This window comes from Nothobranchius furzeri, chromosome 15 (assembly GCF_043380555.1).
Source record: "Nothobranchius furzeri strain GRZ-AD chromosome 15, NfurGRZ-RIMD1, whole genome shotgun sequence".
In the NCBI taxonomy this organism is placed as follows: domain Eukaryota; kingdom Metazoa; phylum Chordata; class Actinopteri; order Cyprinodontiformes; family Nothobranchiidae; genus Nothobranchius; species Nothobranchius furzeri.
The window spans coordinates 31,978,319-31,995,900 of NC_091755.1; the positions used below are offsets into that span (position 1 = coordinate 31,978,319).

General features: G+C 42.8%; 1 protein-coding gene across 2 annotated transcripts in view; it reads right to left on the reverse strand.

Moving 5' to 3' along the window:
- The window catches only part of LOC139061583 (involucrin-like), a 63,362-nt gene that overhangs the window by 16,177 nt on the left and 29,603 nt on the right, over nucleotides 1–17,582 (reverse strand). The window contains exons 1-8 of one of the 2 annotated variants that reach the window (XM_070544692.1): nucleotides 13,385–17,541; nucleotides 13,264–13,305; nucleotides 13,071–13,133; nucleotides 12,874–12,936; nucleotides 12,682–12,744; nucleotides 12,392–12,475; nucleotides 11,921–12,052; nucleotides 10,728–11,743 (exon numbers count right to left, since the gene is read on the reverse strand). In XM_070544692.1, coding sequence (XP_070400793.1) covers nucleotides 11,460–11,743; nucleotides 11,921–12,052; nucleotides 12,392–12,475; nucleotides 12,682–12,744; nucleotides 12,874–12,936; nucleotides 13,071–13,133; nucleotides 13,264–13,305; nucleotides 13,385–13,628 — 975 coding nt within the window. In that variant the 5' untranslated portion in view covers nucleotides 13,629–17,541 and the 3' untranslated portion in view covers nucleotides 10,728–11,459. Of the gene's footprint in view, nucleotides 1–273; nucleotides 1,139–1,601; nucleotides 1,782–2,726; nucleotides 2,859–4,361; nucleotides 4,446–10,727; nucleotides 11,744–11,920; nucleotides 12,053–12,391; nucleotides 12,476–12,681; nucleotides 12,745–12,873; nucleotides 12,937–13,070; nucleotides 13,134–13,263; nucleotides 13,306–13,384; nucleotides 17,542–17,582 lie in introns of those variants that run through there. The other variant, XM_070544691.1, reaches the window with a different exon arrangement.

Here is a 17,582-nt window from a genome sequence, read left to right on the forward strand (position 1 = left end):
TGCTTTTACATCATTAACAGTAATGTGCTCTCATTCAACGGCACTTGGCAGGGGGATATCTCAGCCTCCTCCCGAGTGCCGGTGCCCACTTCCAATTTTAAACTGCACTTAGACACCGAGGGCTGTGGGTGCAAGTGGGGTGGTGCAGTGGCATCAGCTGGCATAGGCCAGACAATTCCCGCACTGCCCGCTCACCACAGCCATGGAATACACCTCATCAACACACAACACTATATTGGAGCAGGCGGAGGGAGACTAGGGGTCTTAGCACACCTCTGTTGTTGCTTGGCTTCCTGGGGCTGGAGGCTAGGAGGGAGATCTGGCCGTCTGGTTGGGGTCTGGGGTGGTGGGTTGCTGTGCTCAGCGTTGGGCGGGGGAGCCTGCTCATCAGTACCCCAGCAGAAAGGGTCAAACTCTGGTAACCGGTGATGGTTGTACCCAATGTGCAGCAGTACCGGGACCAGAGTGAATAGGGTGTGTATGGGGAGCATGAGTGGGGGTCCGGCGTGCTTTTTTGTAAGTCTTTGGTTGTATGTGCATGTGTGAGCAAGAGGGAGGGAGTGTGTGATCGTGTTTGTGTATGACTGTATATGTCAGGTGGAGCCTTTGACTCCTCCCCTCTCCTGGGACTTCTTGTGCTGCTACACATCTTCGCCTACCCTCCTCTGCCACATTTGGTGCGGAGTGTGGTGCCTTGGTCTGCCTGAGTGTTCGTGGCTCCCGGGTCAGGGGTTTTAAGATTTTTGGCGTCTGCCTGATCAATCCCGGTGGCTGCCTGGTGGGGTCTGGGTCCCTGGGCTCTGCTGGGTCCCCGGTGGGGGTGGTCGTCCCTGGGTCCCGGGTCGCTGGGTCCTGGGCTCGGCTGGCTAGGGGGTGGGAGGCTGCGGGTGGGAGGCTGCGGGTGGGCCTGCGGGCTTGCCGCTGATATCTCCCGGGACTGTGCCGGCTGCTGGTTGTGGCCCCCAGGGGCGATCCTCTGTGCCTCTCGACGGTGGCGGGGCCCTTTCTGGTTGCAGTCTCCTTGGGGTTTCTGTGTTCTGGGGCAGCGCCTGGATCTCTGGGACTTGAAGCTCCCTCCGTCTCCTACACATCTTTGGGGAGCAGATCTGTGGTCCCTCACACTCTCTATTGGACGCTCCTATAGAGAAACCTTACATAAACAAGCGCGTGTACTCACACAAGTGCTCACATGGTGCTCTTAAAAGTATGGGCTTGGGCACGTTCAACACAGGTTTGTTTCCCAGGTGTGGCACTGCACTACGGCTGAAATTTCAGCGCCATACCTACTAATAATTCCAAACTAATTAATCAGAAGGGGTTTAGGCTGGATTCAGTTTTGTTACTAGTGATGGGACTTGCGGCTCTTTTTAGAGAGCCGGTTCTTTTGGCTCAGCTCACCAGCTCTTTCAGCTACCAAGTGACTCCTCAGATTTTCTGTTGCATAAAGTATATTTGTCACAAAAAATAATGCTAAACTATATGTAAAGTGATTTACTAATGTAAAAAATGCAATATACCAAATATGTATCCTTTATATGGATTTATTAATTGAACACTTTAAGAAATATCAACTTTCCGACTGCTGTCGCTCATTTTCTCACCGTCTTCGTCGCACTCTCCTCTCTCTCGCTCGCCTTTTTCCTCCTCATTCCCTCTCATCTTTCTCCGCCCGTATGTGCTCTGTTGTGTGTCTGAGTCTGATCCTCCCTCTTCCCCGCCCCACTGCTCTGTGTGTGGACAGTCTGGACACGCAGTTGCACATGTTGACCAATCGCCTGTGGCTTTCACCAAGACAAGAGGGGAAGGGGGGACAGCTCCCAATGACGAGCCGGCTCACGTCGTTCACTTCGTAGAGCCGGTTCGTTCGCGACTGACAATCACTATTTGTTACAAATGCAGTTTACTTAAATGAGGATTTTACTTTGCGCTTTAAAACATAAAAACAAGCACATACATTAAGTCATTCAAGCGTATAAAACATGTTCATTTCTATGAATTGAGCAGTATTTGACCATCGGTTTCTATGGAGCTAAATAAAATCTTTGCAAGGTAAAAAGAAATAAATTAGGCAAGTTGAGCTGACTTGATTTTCTGCTAATTTGTTTGGTTTAGATCAAACAAACTAGCTCATCAGAAAAGTAGCTGTTCATTTCTATGCTGGGGGGGGGGGGTGTCTAAATGATGATTATGTATGAATTAGCTGAATGTGTGAAATGATCTAATAAAACATCTGATTTTCTAACATCTGTTGCTCACATGGTGAAAATCAGGTGACCACTGAAGGTGGTGTGATGATTCTCATTGTCAAACACCCTTGTATTTTCCCACTGATGCAGAAACACAACATCTCCAACCTCCAACAGCAGTGTGATACTGTTGGCCGTACCAGCAAGATGGGAAGGCTGCTGCTCAGATGCAATGAAGGTCTTTTCTCCATTCTTAAACAACGCGGCGGCTGTATAATGTGAAGCATGTCCGTGTCCTTTTATGTGGAACACAAAGTGATAGACTCCTCTCACAGGTGCAATGAAAAAACATGTAAAATTGTTTTATGAAAACATGCATGTTAGGTTATGTGGCTAGTCTAAATATTCACTAAGTGTGAGGGAAGGAGGGTGTTACACGTCCATGATGGACTGGAGATAAAAACAGTTCCCCTCAATTCTTACTGGAGTAACAGAAGATGTATGAATGTATTATTAATAGTATTTAGTGAAACTGAGTACCTGTATTTGGGTTGTAGGCATTTCCAATATTAGTAACAACATGTCTGAAGACCAAAGGTGTTTTTGTATTAAAAGGTCCAATATCTCCTGAGCCTGAGTCCATCAGAGAGGCTGAGAAAGCCACTTGTTTCACTGAGAGACAAAAACTTTATTAGTTTCTCAGAATTATGCATATAGAGGTTTAGTCTCACTAAAATAGCATTAATGAAATTCTTGAATGAGCCCATTGTCCAGTAGGGGTTGTACGGCTCTGTAGTGACTTTTTATGCCTGTAATCAACTAGTCGCTGTCACGTGATAATGACTGACAAGATGCAGTCCTCCAGCAGTTAATGAGCCCCTGCGTCGGGAGGCGGAGGCGACGCGCTGTGCCAGAGCGTCGGTACTGACACCGGCGGTAAAACGGACATTTAACCAAACTGTGACCTTTTCCCTCTTGCAATTTTACCTTCCCCTCACCCCCATCCTAATCTTAATCAGTTTCCGCATGCAAAGCTCTGCTCGTTGACGTGCTCCAGACATCTGCGTCCTGAGCACCACCAAATCAGGTGTCACCACCTCAAAAACAAATTAAACACGCGATTGTTCATGTCTACTAATTTCCTTTTGTTTTCTGTCTGTTATTTGTGCCTGATGCGTTTCGCTGCTGCGGAGCGAGGCTCTTCACCCGTTTTGTTTTCCGGTGACGCACCCCCAAGATTCCACTATCTCCACTCCGCGCTCCGGCACGAACTCCGCAGCAAAAACGGTCCCGTTGTAGTTGGCCGGCGAGCAGCGGCTTTCCGCTGTTTTTGCGGTCGGTAGATCTTTTAGAACTGCAGTTCAAAGGTAACTCATAAGGTGAATATATATGAACCCAGGTAGCAGTTTTTCTTTAGGATTGAGAGGAGATGCAGGAAGATAATAAACAGACAGGACAGAAAAATAGTCAAATAAAAACAAGTTTGCTTTTGTACCTGGTGGTTGCAACAGACACCATTGAAGGTAATCAGAAGTGAGGAACAGAAAATTAAATAATTATTTTAATGTTTAGAGCAGCAGGAACTCCGAGAGGCTGCAGGCGCATCAGTGAGTTTGCGGCTGCTGCACAGGGGGAGGGGGGAGAGGGCTGAAGCAGAAACTACCGTTGTTAAAAGAAATGTGTTAACTTCGAAAATGTGGGCGCAATTTTAATTGTCAAAAACTCCAGCGAACCTACCGACCCCCCCCCACTTCAGGTGTATGACGTCATCAACGACTAGTCGAAGTCGACTCGATTTTCATTACTTGACTGTCGACTTTAAAAAAAATTAAGTCATGCAACCCCTATTGTCCAGTTCTAAAACCTTTTCAGAATTAAGTAATTCACACACACACGCACACACACACACACACAGAGAGAGAGAGAGAGAGAGAGAGAGAGAGAGAGAGAGAGAGAGAGAGAGAGAGAGAGAGAGAGAGAGAGAGAGCACCACCAGTATACAGTATATTAACCCTCTCAGGCTCAAAATAAGTTTTGGTCAAAGGACGAACAACTAAGTCCTTCAGGGCTACTTCTGAGTTAAAAACTGCTCATGAAATACGTTTGTGGAGTAACCAGGTAGGTAGGTTTTAACAATGCAAATCTGCAACATCTGCCTCCAGAGGGTTAACAAACCTTCTCCTTCTCTCCTCAGAGCCTCCACTTGGTTTTCAGTGATGTTTGCGGAGGCTTTAATGGTGATCAGTTCTCCTTCATGAGCTGAAATTACAGAAAGCAAAAACAAAAAGATGGCAAAAAAAAAAAAAATTAAAACCAGACAGCTTTCACTGTACATTATACATGAACAATTTGACTAGGGTCTTTTAAAGAAGAACATTGTTTGTTTTGTTTTTGTCCTGATTAATATAGATGTGTAATGTTTTAAAAAGCCATTAGTTTACTTAACAATAAATGATGAACAGTAAATACCTTGGTCCTGTTGCTTCAACTTGTCCAGCTCTCTCTTTTGTAACTCCAGTTCTTTTTTATTTGCTAGAAAATGAAGAAAACAATTAACTGGATTTTAAACAGTAACCAAAAGTAGCACTTGCAAGTAAAGAGGCCCTTCTGATTCCTGATTTGTAACTTTTACATCTACTGTTTTTTTCATTGTTTCCAATACCTTGGTCCTGTTGCTTCAGCAGCTCCAGTTCTCGTGTTTTAGCTGTTAGTGTTTAGGAAAAAAAGATCAAGCATCATTATTATTTCTATTAAGTTACTCTAGCTGTACTTAGTCAACATACCTTCATTTTCTTTCTGTAAGTACTTCACCTCCACCTTCAGTCCAGCCAGCGAGGCACTCATCTCTCTCAGCACAGCATTGATGTCCTGTGTACATGTTTGTTGGTGCTCTGAGGGATTTCCTGCTTCTACATGTGAACCTGCTGGCTTCAAATATGAATTTGAGTCAGGATCAGGTTGTTGTTGAAGCTGAGCCTCAGTAAGAGAGCAGATTAACAGCAGTGTATAAACCACTGTTACATCCATTTCCTGTCAGGTTCTGCGGGTCAGCTTTGTGTTTTCTGTGTGACTCAAGCCTTAAATGCAGCTTTTGTTTGCCGTGCTCAAATATTACTGTGATATTACAAGGTAAAAGGACTTGAGACTTTGTACTTGTTTGTTGAAACAAAAAAATGAAGTTTAGTTACACATCATCAAAGATTTGTGTCGTCCTCAACATCTAAATAAACATTTTTATGTGAAAACTGAGGTTTACAGTTTATTAAAAACATCCAAAATGTTTGTGATTTATTAAATATCTGATATTTCTCCTATTTCAGTTAAATACATGGTGTTAAACTTACAACTCAAGAGAGCTGGGAATGCAGGCAGGCAGGCAAACTGGAATATTTTAAGTGTCTTTAATAACACAGAGCACGCAGGACATAGAAACAATGAACCGACAAGACACACAGAACTGAGAGGGTTTAAATACATGAGGGCTGGGAGCTTGGGTGATTGGAAAACAAGAGGCAGGTGGGAGTAATCAGGAGACACAGGACTGCACAGAGTGAGGAGACAGGACAGGGTGTGACAAGTAGTGCCTTAAAACGAGGGAGAGACTGGATGGGGAACAGCGTTCCAGAGGGTGGGTGCCGCTAACACAAAAGCTTTCCCACCACAAGGGTCCTTTTGAGAAGTTCTCTCCACAGGGTCGCTTGGCTCTCCCTTAAAGATGGTGTTTGAGAAGCTCAGTCATCCGGTAGGGGATCGGCGTAGACCTGCTGCTCATCCACATCAAGAAGAGTCAGTTGAGGTGGTTCGGGCGTTGCCTCCTGGACTCCCTGGTGAGGTTTTCTGGGCACGTCCAACTGGGAGTCAACCTAAAGGAAGACCCAGGACATGCTGGAGAGACCATAGCCCTTTTTAGAGGAGACACCATGCTGTCAAATCAGCGTAATACTGCCGCAACGGCAAGGGCGTCAGTTTGTTTTCAGAATTGCTGGGGACAATAACCATACACTTGAGTGGGGTTTAAAAATTGCTGGGGACAATAAAGTAGGCTAGCTCAGGGGTCGGCAATCCGCGGCTCTGGAGCTGCATGCGGCTCTTCCATCCATCTGATGCGGCTCTCTGTGCTTGTAAAATTATGAATGGATATTTAAATAAAATGCTTTATATTTTACTGCATTAATTTTACACCTGTATGCCAATTCTAAATGTAAAGATTGTCTGCGTAAACCTGAACAGGTCCAACCCGATCTTACTGTGAGACCGGGTTGACGCATCACGCTTGTGCGTAATCATATAGGCACTTTATGAGCTGAAGACAATGTGAGATTCTGGGATTCTCCTCAGACGGCTCCTGGATGTGTCGCCACATTGGAGACAGGAACAAGCACTATTCAGCCAAAGTTTCATAATCAGGGAACATTTTCTAAGTGACAAGTCTCTCTGAGAGACAGGGTTTGGAAAACACTCGCTTCAGTGGGAGGAATCTTCCCGCTTGCGCTCTGGTTCTCTGGGTGGCTCTGGGGTTAATCAAGTTTAATTGTTTCTCTTTGAAACAATCTTCACAGGAAGGCAAAACAGTTAAACGGCAGGTTACATATATTTCCATTTGACTGTTTATTTTGACAGATGAACTCAAGGATGTTGCTTGGTTTGAAAGAATTACCCCGACGCACACTGATGCGCATGGATGAGCTGACATTTTAATCGTTAACGCACATCGCAGAGGTAAAATATTCCCATCAGAACATCAGAGCTTTATACTGGACACTGTGCTCAGCACGGCTCGGAGCGCCCACGGTGGACAGTGAGCTGAAGATCTGGGGTTCGCAGCGCAGTGCAGAACCACGGCGCATGCGATAAGATTTCCTCCCACTGAAACAGTCTGGAAACCCGGTCTCTCTGAGGGATGTGTCACTTGGAAAAATGTTCTTTTTATGAAATTATGAAACTTTGGCTGAACAGCGCTTGTTCCCGTCTCTAATATGGAGACGCATGATGCGTAGAGACATTTGATCACGCACAAAGTTTATGTGGAGCAGAAGCGGTCAGGCCACGGCAGGTGAAATGTTCCTAGCCTACATGAAGTGAAACTGTTTAATTGTAACATTAATGTGTTACTGGACACGCTGGTCTGGTTGGTTAGACCAGTGTTTGAATTGGAAAACACACACACACACACACACACACACACACACACACACACACACACACACACACACACACACACACACACACACACACACACACCAATTAAAATAATGCTGATAGCGTGGACTAGAAGCCAGGTGATGGTTTACGTATTTAAATGATGATCAGGCTGCTGTAAAATGTAATCTCCATCCACAACCAGACACAATTATCCTCTATTCTTTCTCTATTTGCTCTGCTCTTGTCTGGGCTGATCAGCTGATGGTGCGCGCGGCGCGCCTAACTAGCGGCTGATGCACATTTTACGCATTTGGAGAGATGGGCTGGATGCTTTGCTTTTACTGGAAGATGGTCCACTTAACGCACGGGTGTAGACTACATATTAATGACAAATGAATGAAAATTAAATTGTGAGTTTTTACTTGATATTTTATAAATAAAAAGGACGGGGGAACACATTTATGACGTCTTTTTAAACAAAATTTTCTAGCGCGACCTGCCTGCTTCACTTAAGTCACTGCTTATTAAGGTCCGTCCAGAATTACCGTGGGAAATGGGTAATAATGGCTCTTTGATGGGAATAGGTTGCCGACCCCTGGTATAAGATCTGAGCTGGTAAAACAAAAATCCTCATCAGCAGGCGTTTTTGAAAGTGGGGGGGGGGGGGGGGGGGGGACAGTTGCCAATCACAAATTTTGCCGGGAACATGTCCCCGGCATCCCAGGTTAAAATGACGCCTATGCGCAACGGTGTCTTATGAACCTGCCATGGCGATGTGGCGATGCGGGAATTTTGTAGCATTTGTAGTGCCATGCTTGGTAGTAATATTACTGCAACACCAGACTTGTGAATGCATTTTACAGCTTGGCGCTACAGTAGGAGGTGTCATGGCCATGTGGGAGTTACTGCCGAGCTCCAGAAGGGAAATATATTAAAATGAAAGTAAACACCGGCCGTAAGTTTTACTTTTGTTATCAGAATCAGCTGAGATGGCAAACTGGAGCAATACAGCACTCCTAGAGCTCCTCTCCATTATAGCTGGAGCTGATATCACCACAGACTGCATGAGGACTGTGGAGGACAGATACCTTTAGGAGCTGCTTGTTAAAAAACTTAATGGGAATGGCCTCAATCACCATAAAACACAAGTTATTTCTAAGATAAATGGAATTCTGCGGCAGCACAGAGACTGCCCCCATTCCCCCGTTATATTGCCATCACCTAACCTTTTGTAAAATAACAACATTATCATCACGGTCTGTGCACTTATAAACGACCTAAGGCTCTCTGATACCGCCACGGCGTTGCGGCAAATTGGCAGCACTGCTTTCTAAATTAGGCTCAAGTCTTCCAGCTGTCCAGGGAATGACTTAGGATTCCCTGAAAGAGCTGACCCAAGTTTCTGGGGAGATGGAAGTCTGAGCCTTCCTGCTTAGGCCACTGCACCCGCGACCAATCCCCCTGATAAGCCGCCAAAAAAATGGATGAATAGATGGAGGTTGCTGGTTCCCTGAAATATTAAATTTTGTTTATTGTAATTATTCTACGGTCTTCAATAATGAAAATTAAAACATAATGTCTATTTAATTTAACTTTGTTTTAACACGTATGGTGAGATACCTTGGTACTCCTGCTTCAGGTTATCCAGCTCAGCCTTTTGCATTTCAAGCTTTTTATCATAGCTGTGTAACATACCAGGTGGTCACATATACACCAGATATTGCACGTGGAACGGGCAGTACATGGTTACTGCCATAAAACCAGCTACACGCAGCTTTATTAATAAAAACAGGACAGACAGTTCATTTTCACAACAAAAAAAGCATGTCAAGCATTTTATGTATGGTTAGTCACAGGACACAACATGACTTTGCTGTCCATGGTGCTGAAAGAAAACTGGATCACCTGCATCACTGGATGGTTTTATTAATTGAATAAAACAATTATTTAGTATTATTTAAAAGAAAGGTCAGTAACCTCATGTTAAAATTTTATAAAACCTAAAAGTTAACTATTTTTGGGCTCTTAATTGGAGATCCTTTCAGGAAAACCCAAGGACACATATCCCATGCTTCAATAAGTCGTGGTTATATTTTTTTTATCTCTCAATGTCACCAAACAAGTACCATAGGCTTTTCTGACCTGTGCAATGACAAAAACCTGAAACATAAATTCTTGTTGTGCTGTTGTTAGAAGCGTTAACATTATTGAAACATGCACACTAGGATAGTTGGCTAAAACCTCACTAGTTAATAGTTGTCTGACTTGTTTGTCTCTTTGTATATCCTTGTGATGGACTGGATATAAAAACTAGCTCCCATTGACTCTCTGGAAAAAGTGGTTACAGAAGGTTTTAGTTCCTGTGTTTGGATTGTAGGGATTTCCAACATTTGTAACATATTTGAAGACCTGACTTATTTGTGTACTAAAAGGCTCAGAACCTGAGTCCAATTGAGGCTGGGAAAATGTAAAAATCAATAATGAACTGATGACTGCTGGGTTTAACATGAATAAGAAGACATGAAAACAAAGTAGAACCTGTAACAAAAAGGAAGAACTTGGTTTGAGACTGAAATAGCTTTGTTCTAAGAAAATGTCCAAATTCAGTAACAATATCAGGATAAAATTGGAATGAATAGAAATTGAACTGGGCAATGAAAAAATGGATACTTTCATGAAAGAAAGTGAGAAGATAATCCAGAACAAACTGGACATCCATAAAGTTCTAGATTACATACAATTTCTTAATGAATTAAAAAAATGGGAAAGTAAGTAATTGAAAACTATTAAAGCTAATGGAGCCGGAGCTTTTGGAGGAACAGCTTTCCAATCTCAAACTAGCAGAAATAAATTATCTCTAAGCAAAGGGGATGAGTTCTGAGACCAACAGTCACTTAGAAAGACAACTAGTGAAAGTTATTTATTAGAAGACAGACCTCTAGAGTTGTAAATGAAGCAGAGCAGAATCTTAGGAGGAAAATATGTTAATTTTTGTATGTGAATGTGTGTGTGTAAATGATACACTGTAGTGTAAATCACTTTGGAGTCCTATGACTCCGAAAAGCACAATACAAGTACAACATTTCTGCACTCAGTCACCAAAGTATGTTTACGTGTGCCGACTTGATTATCTCCATGTGTGGTCACCATGATTTTGGCTCCCTGCAGCCACAACAGAACCAAACCCTCTACAACACCTGTATGCAGCCCACAGCCTGGTCCAGTCCAGTCCAGCCAGGTAAATAAAAGTTGTGTCTGTTTCATTAAATCCAGGAAGTCACTCCAATCCTGCTAGGATCCTGTTTTCCTGAAATAAATCCTCTTTTATGTATGTGTTTTCTGAATCCTTGGTTCCAATCCTCCTAAACTTTGACAAAACCAGAGTGCAGTTCCATTAGCTCTTTGGTGATTAGAACTGATTTTATTGAAGTTTTGTAAAAATAAACTACAACGTTGTTTGTTCTGAATCAACTTAAACAAACAAACAACATAACAGGAATGATGACAAACTTAAACATAGTCACACATTTAAGTATGTTCACACAAACTAGGGAATTCCAAACTGAAAAATTATGGTGGTACATCTTTAATTATATACATGAACATACAACAGATATGAAAGTAAGAATGAGTGGAATAAAAAACAACTTAAATAAAAACTTCCATTCTACTACTACACAAAGGGATTACAGATTCCAGTTTGTCATGAATGAGCAGTTTACTTAAAGGAGGTGTCCGGATTATTCCTTTTTTCTTGATGGCACCGTCTAGTGGCTGATAAGTGTATCACACCAAGACGTAGTTTCATTTCCATATTTATAGCCAAAAAAATAACTCTTATTCATGAATGCGCTCTTCCAGCCAGCAAAACAAAGCTAAAACACATTTTTTACAATTATTATGCTCATGTTATGTTTTCATATATTTATATTTTAAAGACTTACTTGTGCATGAGAAATGTCGCCAACTCTACACACACTGAGGTACGTCCTCAGACGCTCGAGCACATTCTGTGATTGACTTCTATACGTGAGCGGTGGTCTATTACTATGGTTAGTGCTGATCGGCACTCATTTTATATTGCATTGACCTCTACAGGTCAATGAAATGTGATCTTCTTAAATCTGTGGCTCACATGGTGAAAATCAGGTGACCACTGAAGGTGGTGTGATGGTTGTGACTGTCATAAATCCTTGAATTTTGCCACTGACGCAGAAACACAACATCTCCAACCTCCAGCAGAAGTGTGACACCATTGGCAGCATTAGCATGGTGAGTAGACTGATGCTCGTATGCAATAAAGATATGTTCTCCATTCTTAAACAACACTGCTCCTGAACTATGTGAACCATGTCCACCGCCTTGAATGTAGAACTCAAAGTGATAGACTCCTCTCACAGGTGCGATAAAAAAACCTGTAAAACATGTTTTAATGAAAACATGAATGTTAGGTTATGGGGCTAGTCTAAATTTGTGTGAGAGAGGGTTTTCCGTCCATGATGGACTGGAGATTAAAACAAGTTCACATTTATTCTTACTCGCTTTGTTCAGAGAAAATGAACAAATTAATAGTATTTAGTGAAACTGAGTACCTGTATTTGGGTTGTAGGCATTTCCAATATTAGTAACAATACGTCTGAAGACCAGAGGTGTTTGAGCATTAAATGGTCCAATATCTCCTTCGCCTGAGTCCATCAGAGAGGCTGAGAAAGCCACTTGTTTCACTGAGAGACAAAAACTTTATTAGTTTTCTCAAAATTATTTGGTGATCAGTTTTATTTTCTGAGCTAAAAAAAAACCCTCAAAATATTGGGTGTCAAAACAATTACTGAGTTCAGTTAAACTTTTGCATTAGCAATTTTACCATATTAATTTTATAGATTATCTTTGTTTTGTTTTAACCCTCTCAGGCTCAAAATAATTTTGATAAAAGGACGAACAACTAAGTCCTTCACGCTACTTCTGAGTTAAAAACTGCTCATGAAATACGTTTGTGGAGTAACCAGGTAGGTAGGTTTTAACAATGCATATCTGCAACATCTGCCTCCAGAGGGTTAACAAACCTTCTCCTTCTCTCCTCAGAGCCTCCACTTGGTTTTCAGTGATGTTTGCGGAGGCTTTGATGGTGATCAGTTCTCCTTCATGAGCTGAAATTACAGAAAGCAAAAACAATAAGATGGCAAAAAAAAAATTAAAACCAGACAGCTTTCACTGTACATTATACATGAACAATTTGACTAGGGTCTTTTAAAGATGAACATTGTTTGTTTTGTTTTTGTCCTGATTAATATAGATGTGTAATGTTTAAAAAAGCCATTAGTTTACTTAACAATAAATGATGAACAGTAAATACCTTGGTCCTGTTGCTTCAGCTTGTCCAGCTCTCTCTTTTGTAACTCCAGTTCTTTTTTATTTGCTAGAAAATTTAGAACACAATTAACTGGTTTTTAAACAGTAACAAAAAGTAGCACTTACAAGAAAAAGGCCCTTCTTATTTCTGATTTGTAACTTTTACATCTACTGTTTTTTTCATCGTTTCCAATACCTTGGTCCTGTTGCTTCAACTTGTCCAGCTCTCTCTTTTGTAACTCCAGTTCTTTTTCATTTGCTAGAAAATTAAGAAAACAATTAACTGTTTTTTAAACAGTAACCCAAAGTAGCACTAACAAGTAAAAAGGCTCTTCATATTTCCTATTTGTAACTTTTACATCTACTGTTTTTTTTTTTCATCATTTCCAATACCTTGGTCCTGTTGCTTCAACTTGTCCAGCTCTCTCTTTTGTAACTCCAGTTCTTTTTCATTTGCTAGAAAATTAAGAAAACAATTAACTGGTTTTTAAACAGTAACCAAAAGTAACACTTACAAGTAAAAAGGCCCTTCTTATTTCTGATTTGTAACTTTTACATCTACTGTTTTTTTCATCGTTTCCAATACCTTGGTCCTGTTGCTTCTGCAGCTCCAGTTCTCGTGTTTTAGCTGTTAGTGTTTAGGAAACAAAGATCAAGCATCAGTATTATTTCTATTAAGTTACTCTAGCTGTACTTAGTCAACAAACCTTCATTTTCTTTCTGTAAGTACTTCACCTCCACCTTCAGTCCAGCCAGTGAGGTGCTCATCTCTCTCAGCACAGCATTGATGTCCTGTGTACATGTTTGTTGGTGCTCTGAGGGATTTCCTGCTTCTTCATGTGAACCTGCTGGCTTCAAATATGAATTTGAGTCAGGATCAGGTTGTTGTTGAAGCTGAGCCTCAGTAAGAGAGCAGATTAACAGCAGTGTATAAACCACTGTTACATCCATTTCCTGTCAGGTTCTGCGGGTCAGCTTTGTGTTTTCTGTGTGACTCAAGCCTTAAATACAGCTTTTGTTTGCTTAAATATTAACTGGCTCTCAGGTGATATGACTTGGTACTTTGAACTTATTTTATTATAATAAAAAGCATATAATATAGTAAACTGAGTTTGTTTCTGAATCTACAAGTCTCGTCCTCCTCTCAGAGGTTCCATTTGCTTTTCTGAGATGTTTGCTGCAGTTTTATTGGAGATCAGATAGGAGATGAAAATGAAAATCAGTGTGAAATTAAATATTGTCTGATATATTAACAACTCAAATTCTCTAATCTTAGCTCTTTGCATCATAAAATAAAAAAATGAAAATTGTAATTAAAGAAGGTAAATAATAAGATAGTTAGAAATAAAAAAAATTCTGAGAGATTCTGAGTTTCTGTTTTAGATTCAGAAAAAGGCTCAGTGACAAACAAACAGTGTTGCTTCCAGGGAAACAATCAATACTATTATGGGAGGCGACAACGTTCACTTTACTTTTACTACAGCTTCATTATTTCCCTCTAGAATGACTTTGCCCTTAAACTGAAGACAAAGATAATGCATCAACTGACCCATTTGATGACTTACAGTTTTTTTTTTACTTATCAAAATTAAAGTTGCTGTGTACATGTTTGTTGGTTGTCTGAGGGATTTCTCACTTCTACATGGGAACCTGCTGGCTTCAAATATGAATTTGTTTCATTGTCAGGCTGCTGAATCTGAGCCTCAGTAAGAGAGCAGATTAACAAGAAAAGTGCAAAAAGAATAGGCATCTTTGTTTCCAGTGCCGGCTTTTGCAGGTCAGACTTGTGCTTTCTGTAATAACCCAGGCCTTAAATACAGCTTTTATTATCAGTGGTTAAATATTAACTGATGTTAGTCCCAGGAACATTCCCAGGTTGTCATGACTCCCATCTTTCAGCCTTCATTCAGCACACCTGGTCCCCTCATCAAGCTACAGCCAAGCCCTGTTTTCCCTAGCAACCTCAGTCAGCACCTCATCTACTCCATTCATCTCACCTGTTCCTGTCATCAGCTTCATCCACTTCACCCGCCCCTGTCTCCTCAGCTCATCACACACACCTGCTTCCCCTGCTATATATTCACCACCCAGCTATCAGTTCACTGCCAGATTATTGAAAGCCTTTGCAAGTAAATCTTCCAGCCATCCACCCTGCCTGATCTCAGCCTCCGGACCTCATTTTTCTCCTAACCCCTGCCTTGTACGCTGCCTGCCATTACGACCTTCGCCTGTCTCCGACTCCGTCTCCAGCTTCTCCCACCTCAGTGTTGAGGGACCTAGTCACCATGCAGGAACAAGATCCTGACCTGAAGCTCATCCGCGAGCTTCTCCACAAGGGCCCAATTTCTGAACAACCGTCACCACCTACTGGCGAAAGCCAAGATTTGGTAAACCTGCGTTGTCAGCTCGCTCACTTGAAACTACAAAACGATTTGTTAGTTTACATGCGTGACGACCACAGCCCACCGCGCTGGGTTGTTCCACTCAACCACAGAGGAGTAATGCTTGCCTACGCCCACGACACTCCGGTTGGAGGTCACAGCAGAGTAAAAGCTACCCTCGCGTCACTGACAGAAGTAGCATATTGGCCGTCGATGTCCAAGGACGTACACAGCTATGTCCAAGGCTGCCAATGTCCAAGGTCATCTGTGCCCAGTTTCAACCCTCCCAGCCGCTCGCTAGAGCACCACTGCAATGCAGGGGAATAGCCTTCCCTTGGTCCCACTTGCAGATCGACTGAGTTGGACCGGTTCCCAAATCGGCAAGAGGAAACAAATATATGCTAACTGTAACTTGCAGTTTCACAAAATGGGTGGAGTGCCTTCCAGCGCCAAACGACACAGCCGTCACAACTGCTGTACTGCTGATTAACCACGTTTTCAGTCAATGGGTACTTCCACTCTGCATCGACTCTGACCGGGGAACCCATTTCACATCCAGTGTAATGACGTCCCTGTTTGAACTTCTGGGAGTGGAAGTGAAATTCCACCTTCCCTATCGCCCACAGTCATCCGGACAGGTCGAACGGATGAATCGCACGGTTGTCTCCATGCTCAAAAAGTATGTCTGCACCACCGGGAAGGACTGGGACGTTAAGCTCCCTCTGGTCCTGATGGCCATACGGTTCACTCCCCAGCGATCCACGGGGGTTACGCCCTTTGAGATGATGACCAGCAGACTGATGACCCTACCACTGCACTTCCTGTATCACCCAGAAGATGTCAGTGTTGCCACTGCCTATACCGCTCATCAGTATGTGGCAGACTTGAAAACACACCTCAGAGCTACGTTTGCGCACGCTCAGAAGAAACTAGAGAACAACGTAGAAGGTGCTAAAGCCTACTACGACTAAAAGACAGACAGCCGAGAATACGAGGTGGGTGACAAGGTATTCTACTTCCGGTTCGCCCAACCGGCAGGCAAAGCTAAGAAGTTCCTGTCCTGCTGGTCAGGACCATTTGAAATTGTGGCAAAACTCTCTCCAGTTGCATACAGGTTACGCATCACCAAAGCAAGACAGGAGCCTGTCTACAAATGGGTGCATGCGAACCAAATCAAACCCTACAAAACCATCCCCGCGGGTACAGAGACCAGACTCCCTGCCGGAGGTAGACGTAGTCTCCACATAGTTCTACGCATGGAAATGGAAAGGGGGCAAGTGCATGTCTATTCCACTAACATGTACTAACCGACAAAGAACTAGGCCCCCCCGCCGTCCCTTTCACTAACCAAGAGAAACTCCTCCTCCTAGACCGCAAACAGGATGTACTTACTAAAACCTTACAGGGTACTCTGGTACCTGTCAACCTACTTTCTGCTCTGATTAATGAATCTCTAGTGCAATCAAGACTTTGTCTGAAACCATACCTCATGATATTGTGTACACACGAGTGGTGAGAGATTTGATGCATGACTTGCTCAGGGAAGTAAGTTCCACTCTGGACAGCTTGGTGGAAGGTTGCATTCCCACGTACTTGGTACCACTGGACCTGCTCAAAGATAGTTTGACATTTGCTACCCCCTCTACTGTACACCTTTCCCAAATCCACCTAGCGTACAGCCTAGGCAGTGCAATTCCCATTCACATTGATGCAGAAAATTAGAACTTGGTTTCCTGTTAAATGTTCCGATAGTTGAGACAACTCACATCTATAGGCTTAAGTCTATGCTAAACATTGGTTTTTGGAAAGACGGTAAGCATTTCCACCTTAAGACTCCGAGCTTCCTAGCTTACCAAGATACTGATAGCAAACTCTATCTAACTCCAAACTTAGATCTACGCACTAAGACCAAGGATATCCACTGGGTGTGTCTTGGTAACCCATTTGTCCAGGACGTTGCCAATTATCAATGTGGCCTCAGGAGCTACGTGCCCCTGCAGAATTGCCAAGCAACAGTTACATTAAAAGATGTGGACATGGATACTAGAGTGGAACGTGCAGGTGACAGATGGCTTATTAGCACCCCCAGCAGACTCGGCTCTTGTAACTTATGACCAGCATAACGTTGCCACTGGGTTACAACTGCCGAACCAAACCATTTTCCTCTCAGTTCCGCCTGGTGCAATTGTACACTTGGGCAACCTGGCACTCCATCATCTCAACCTCGAACAGCATGACTCAGGGACTGAGATCACGGACACATTCCAAGGTTATAACTTTACCATTGATTTAGAAATTGACCAACAACTGCTGACTGAAGGAACCAAACTTGTTAAGTTCACACAAACCCCACATGAACTTAATCTGACGCCCATGAATACATACCCAAGATGCTACATAGACACAGATTATACCACTTTAATCTGCACATTGGTCGCCCTGGGGCTGGGATGGTTCATCATGGCCGTGATAGCTTATTCCGCCTACAGGCGTGTTAATAAAATCCAGGATAAGATGCACCTGC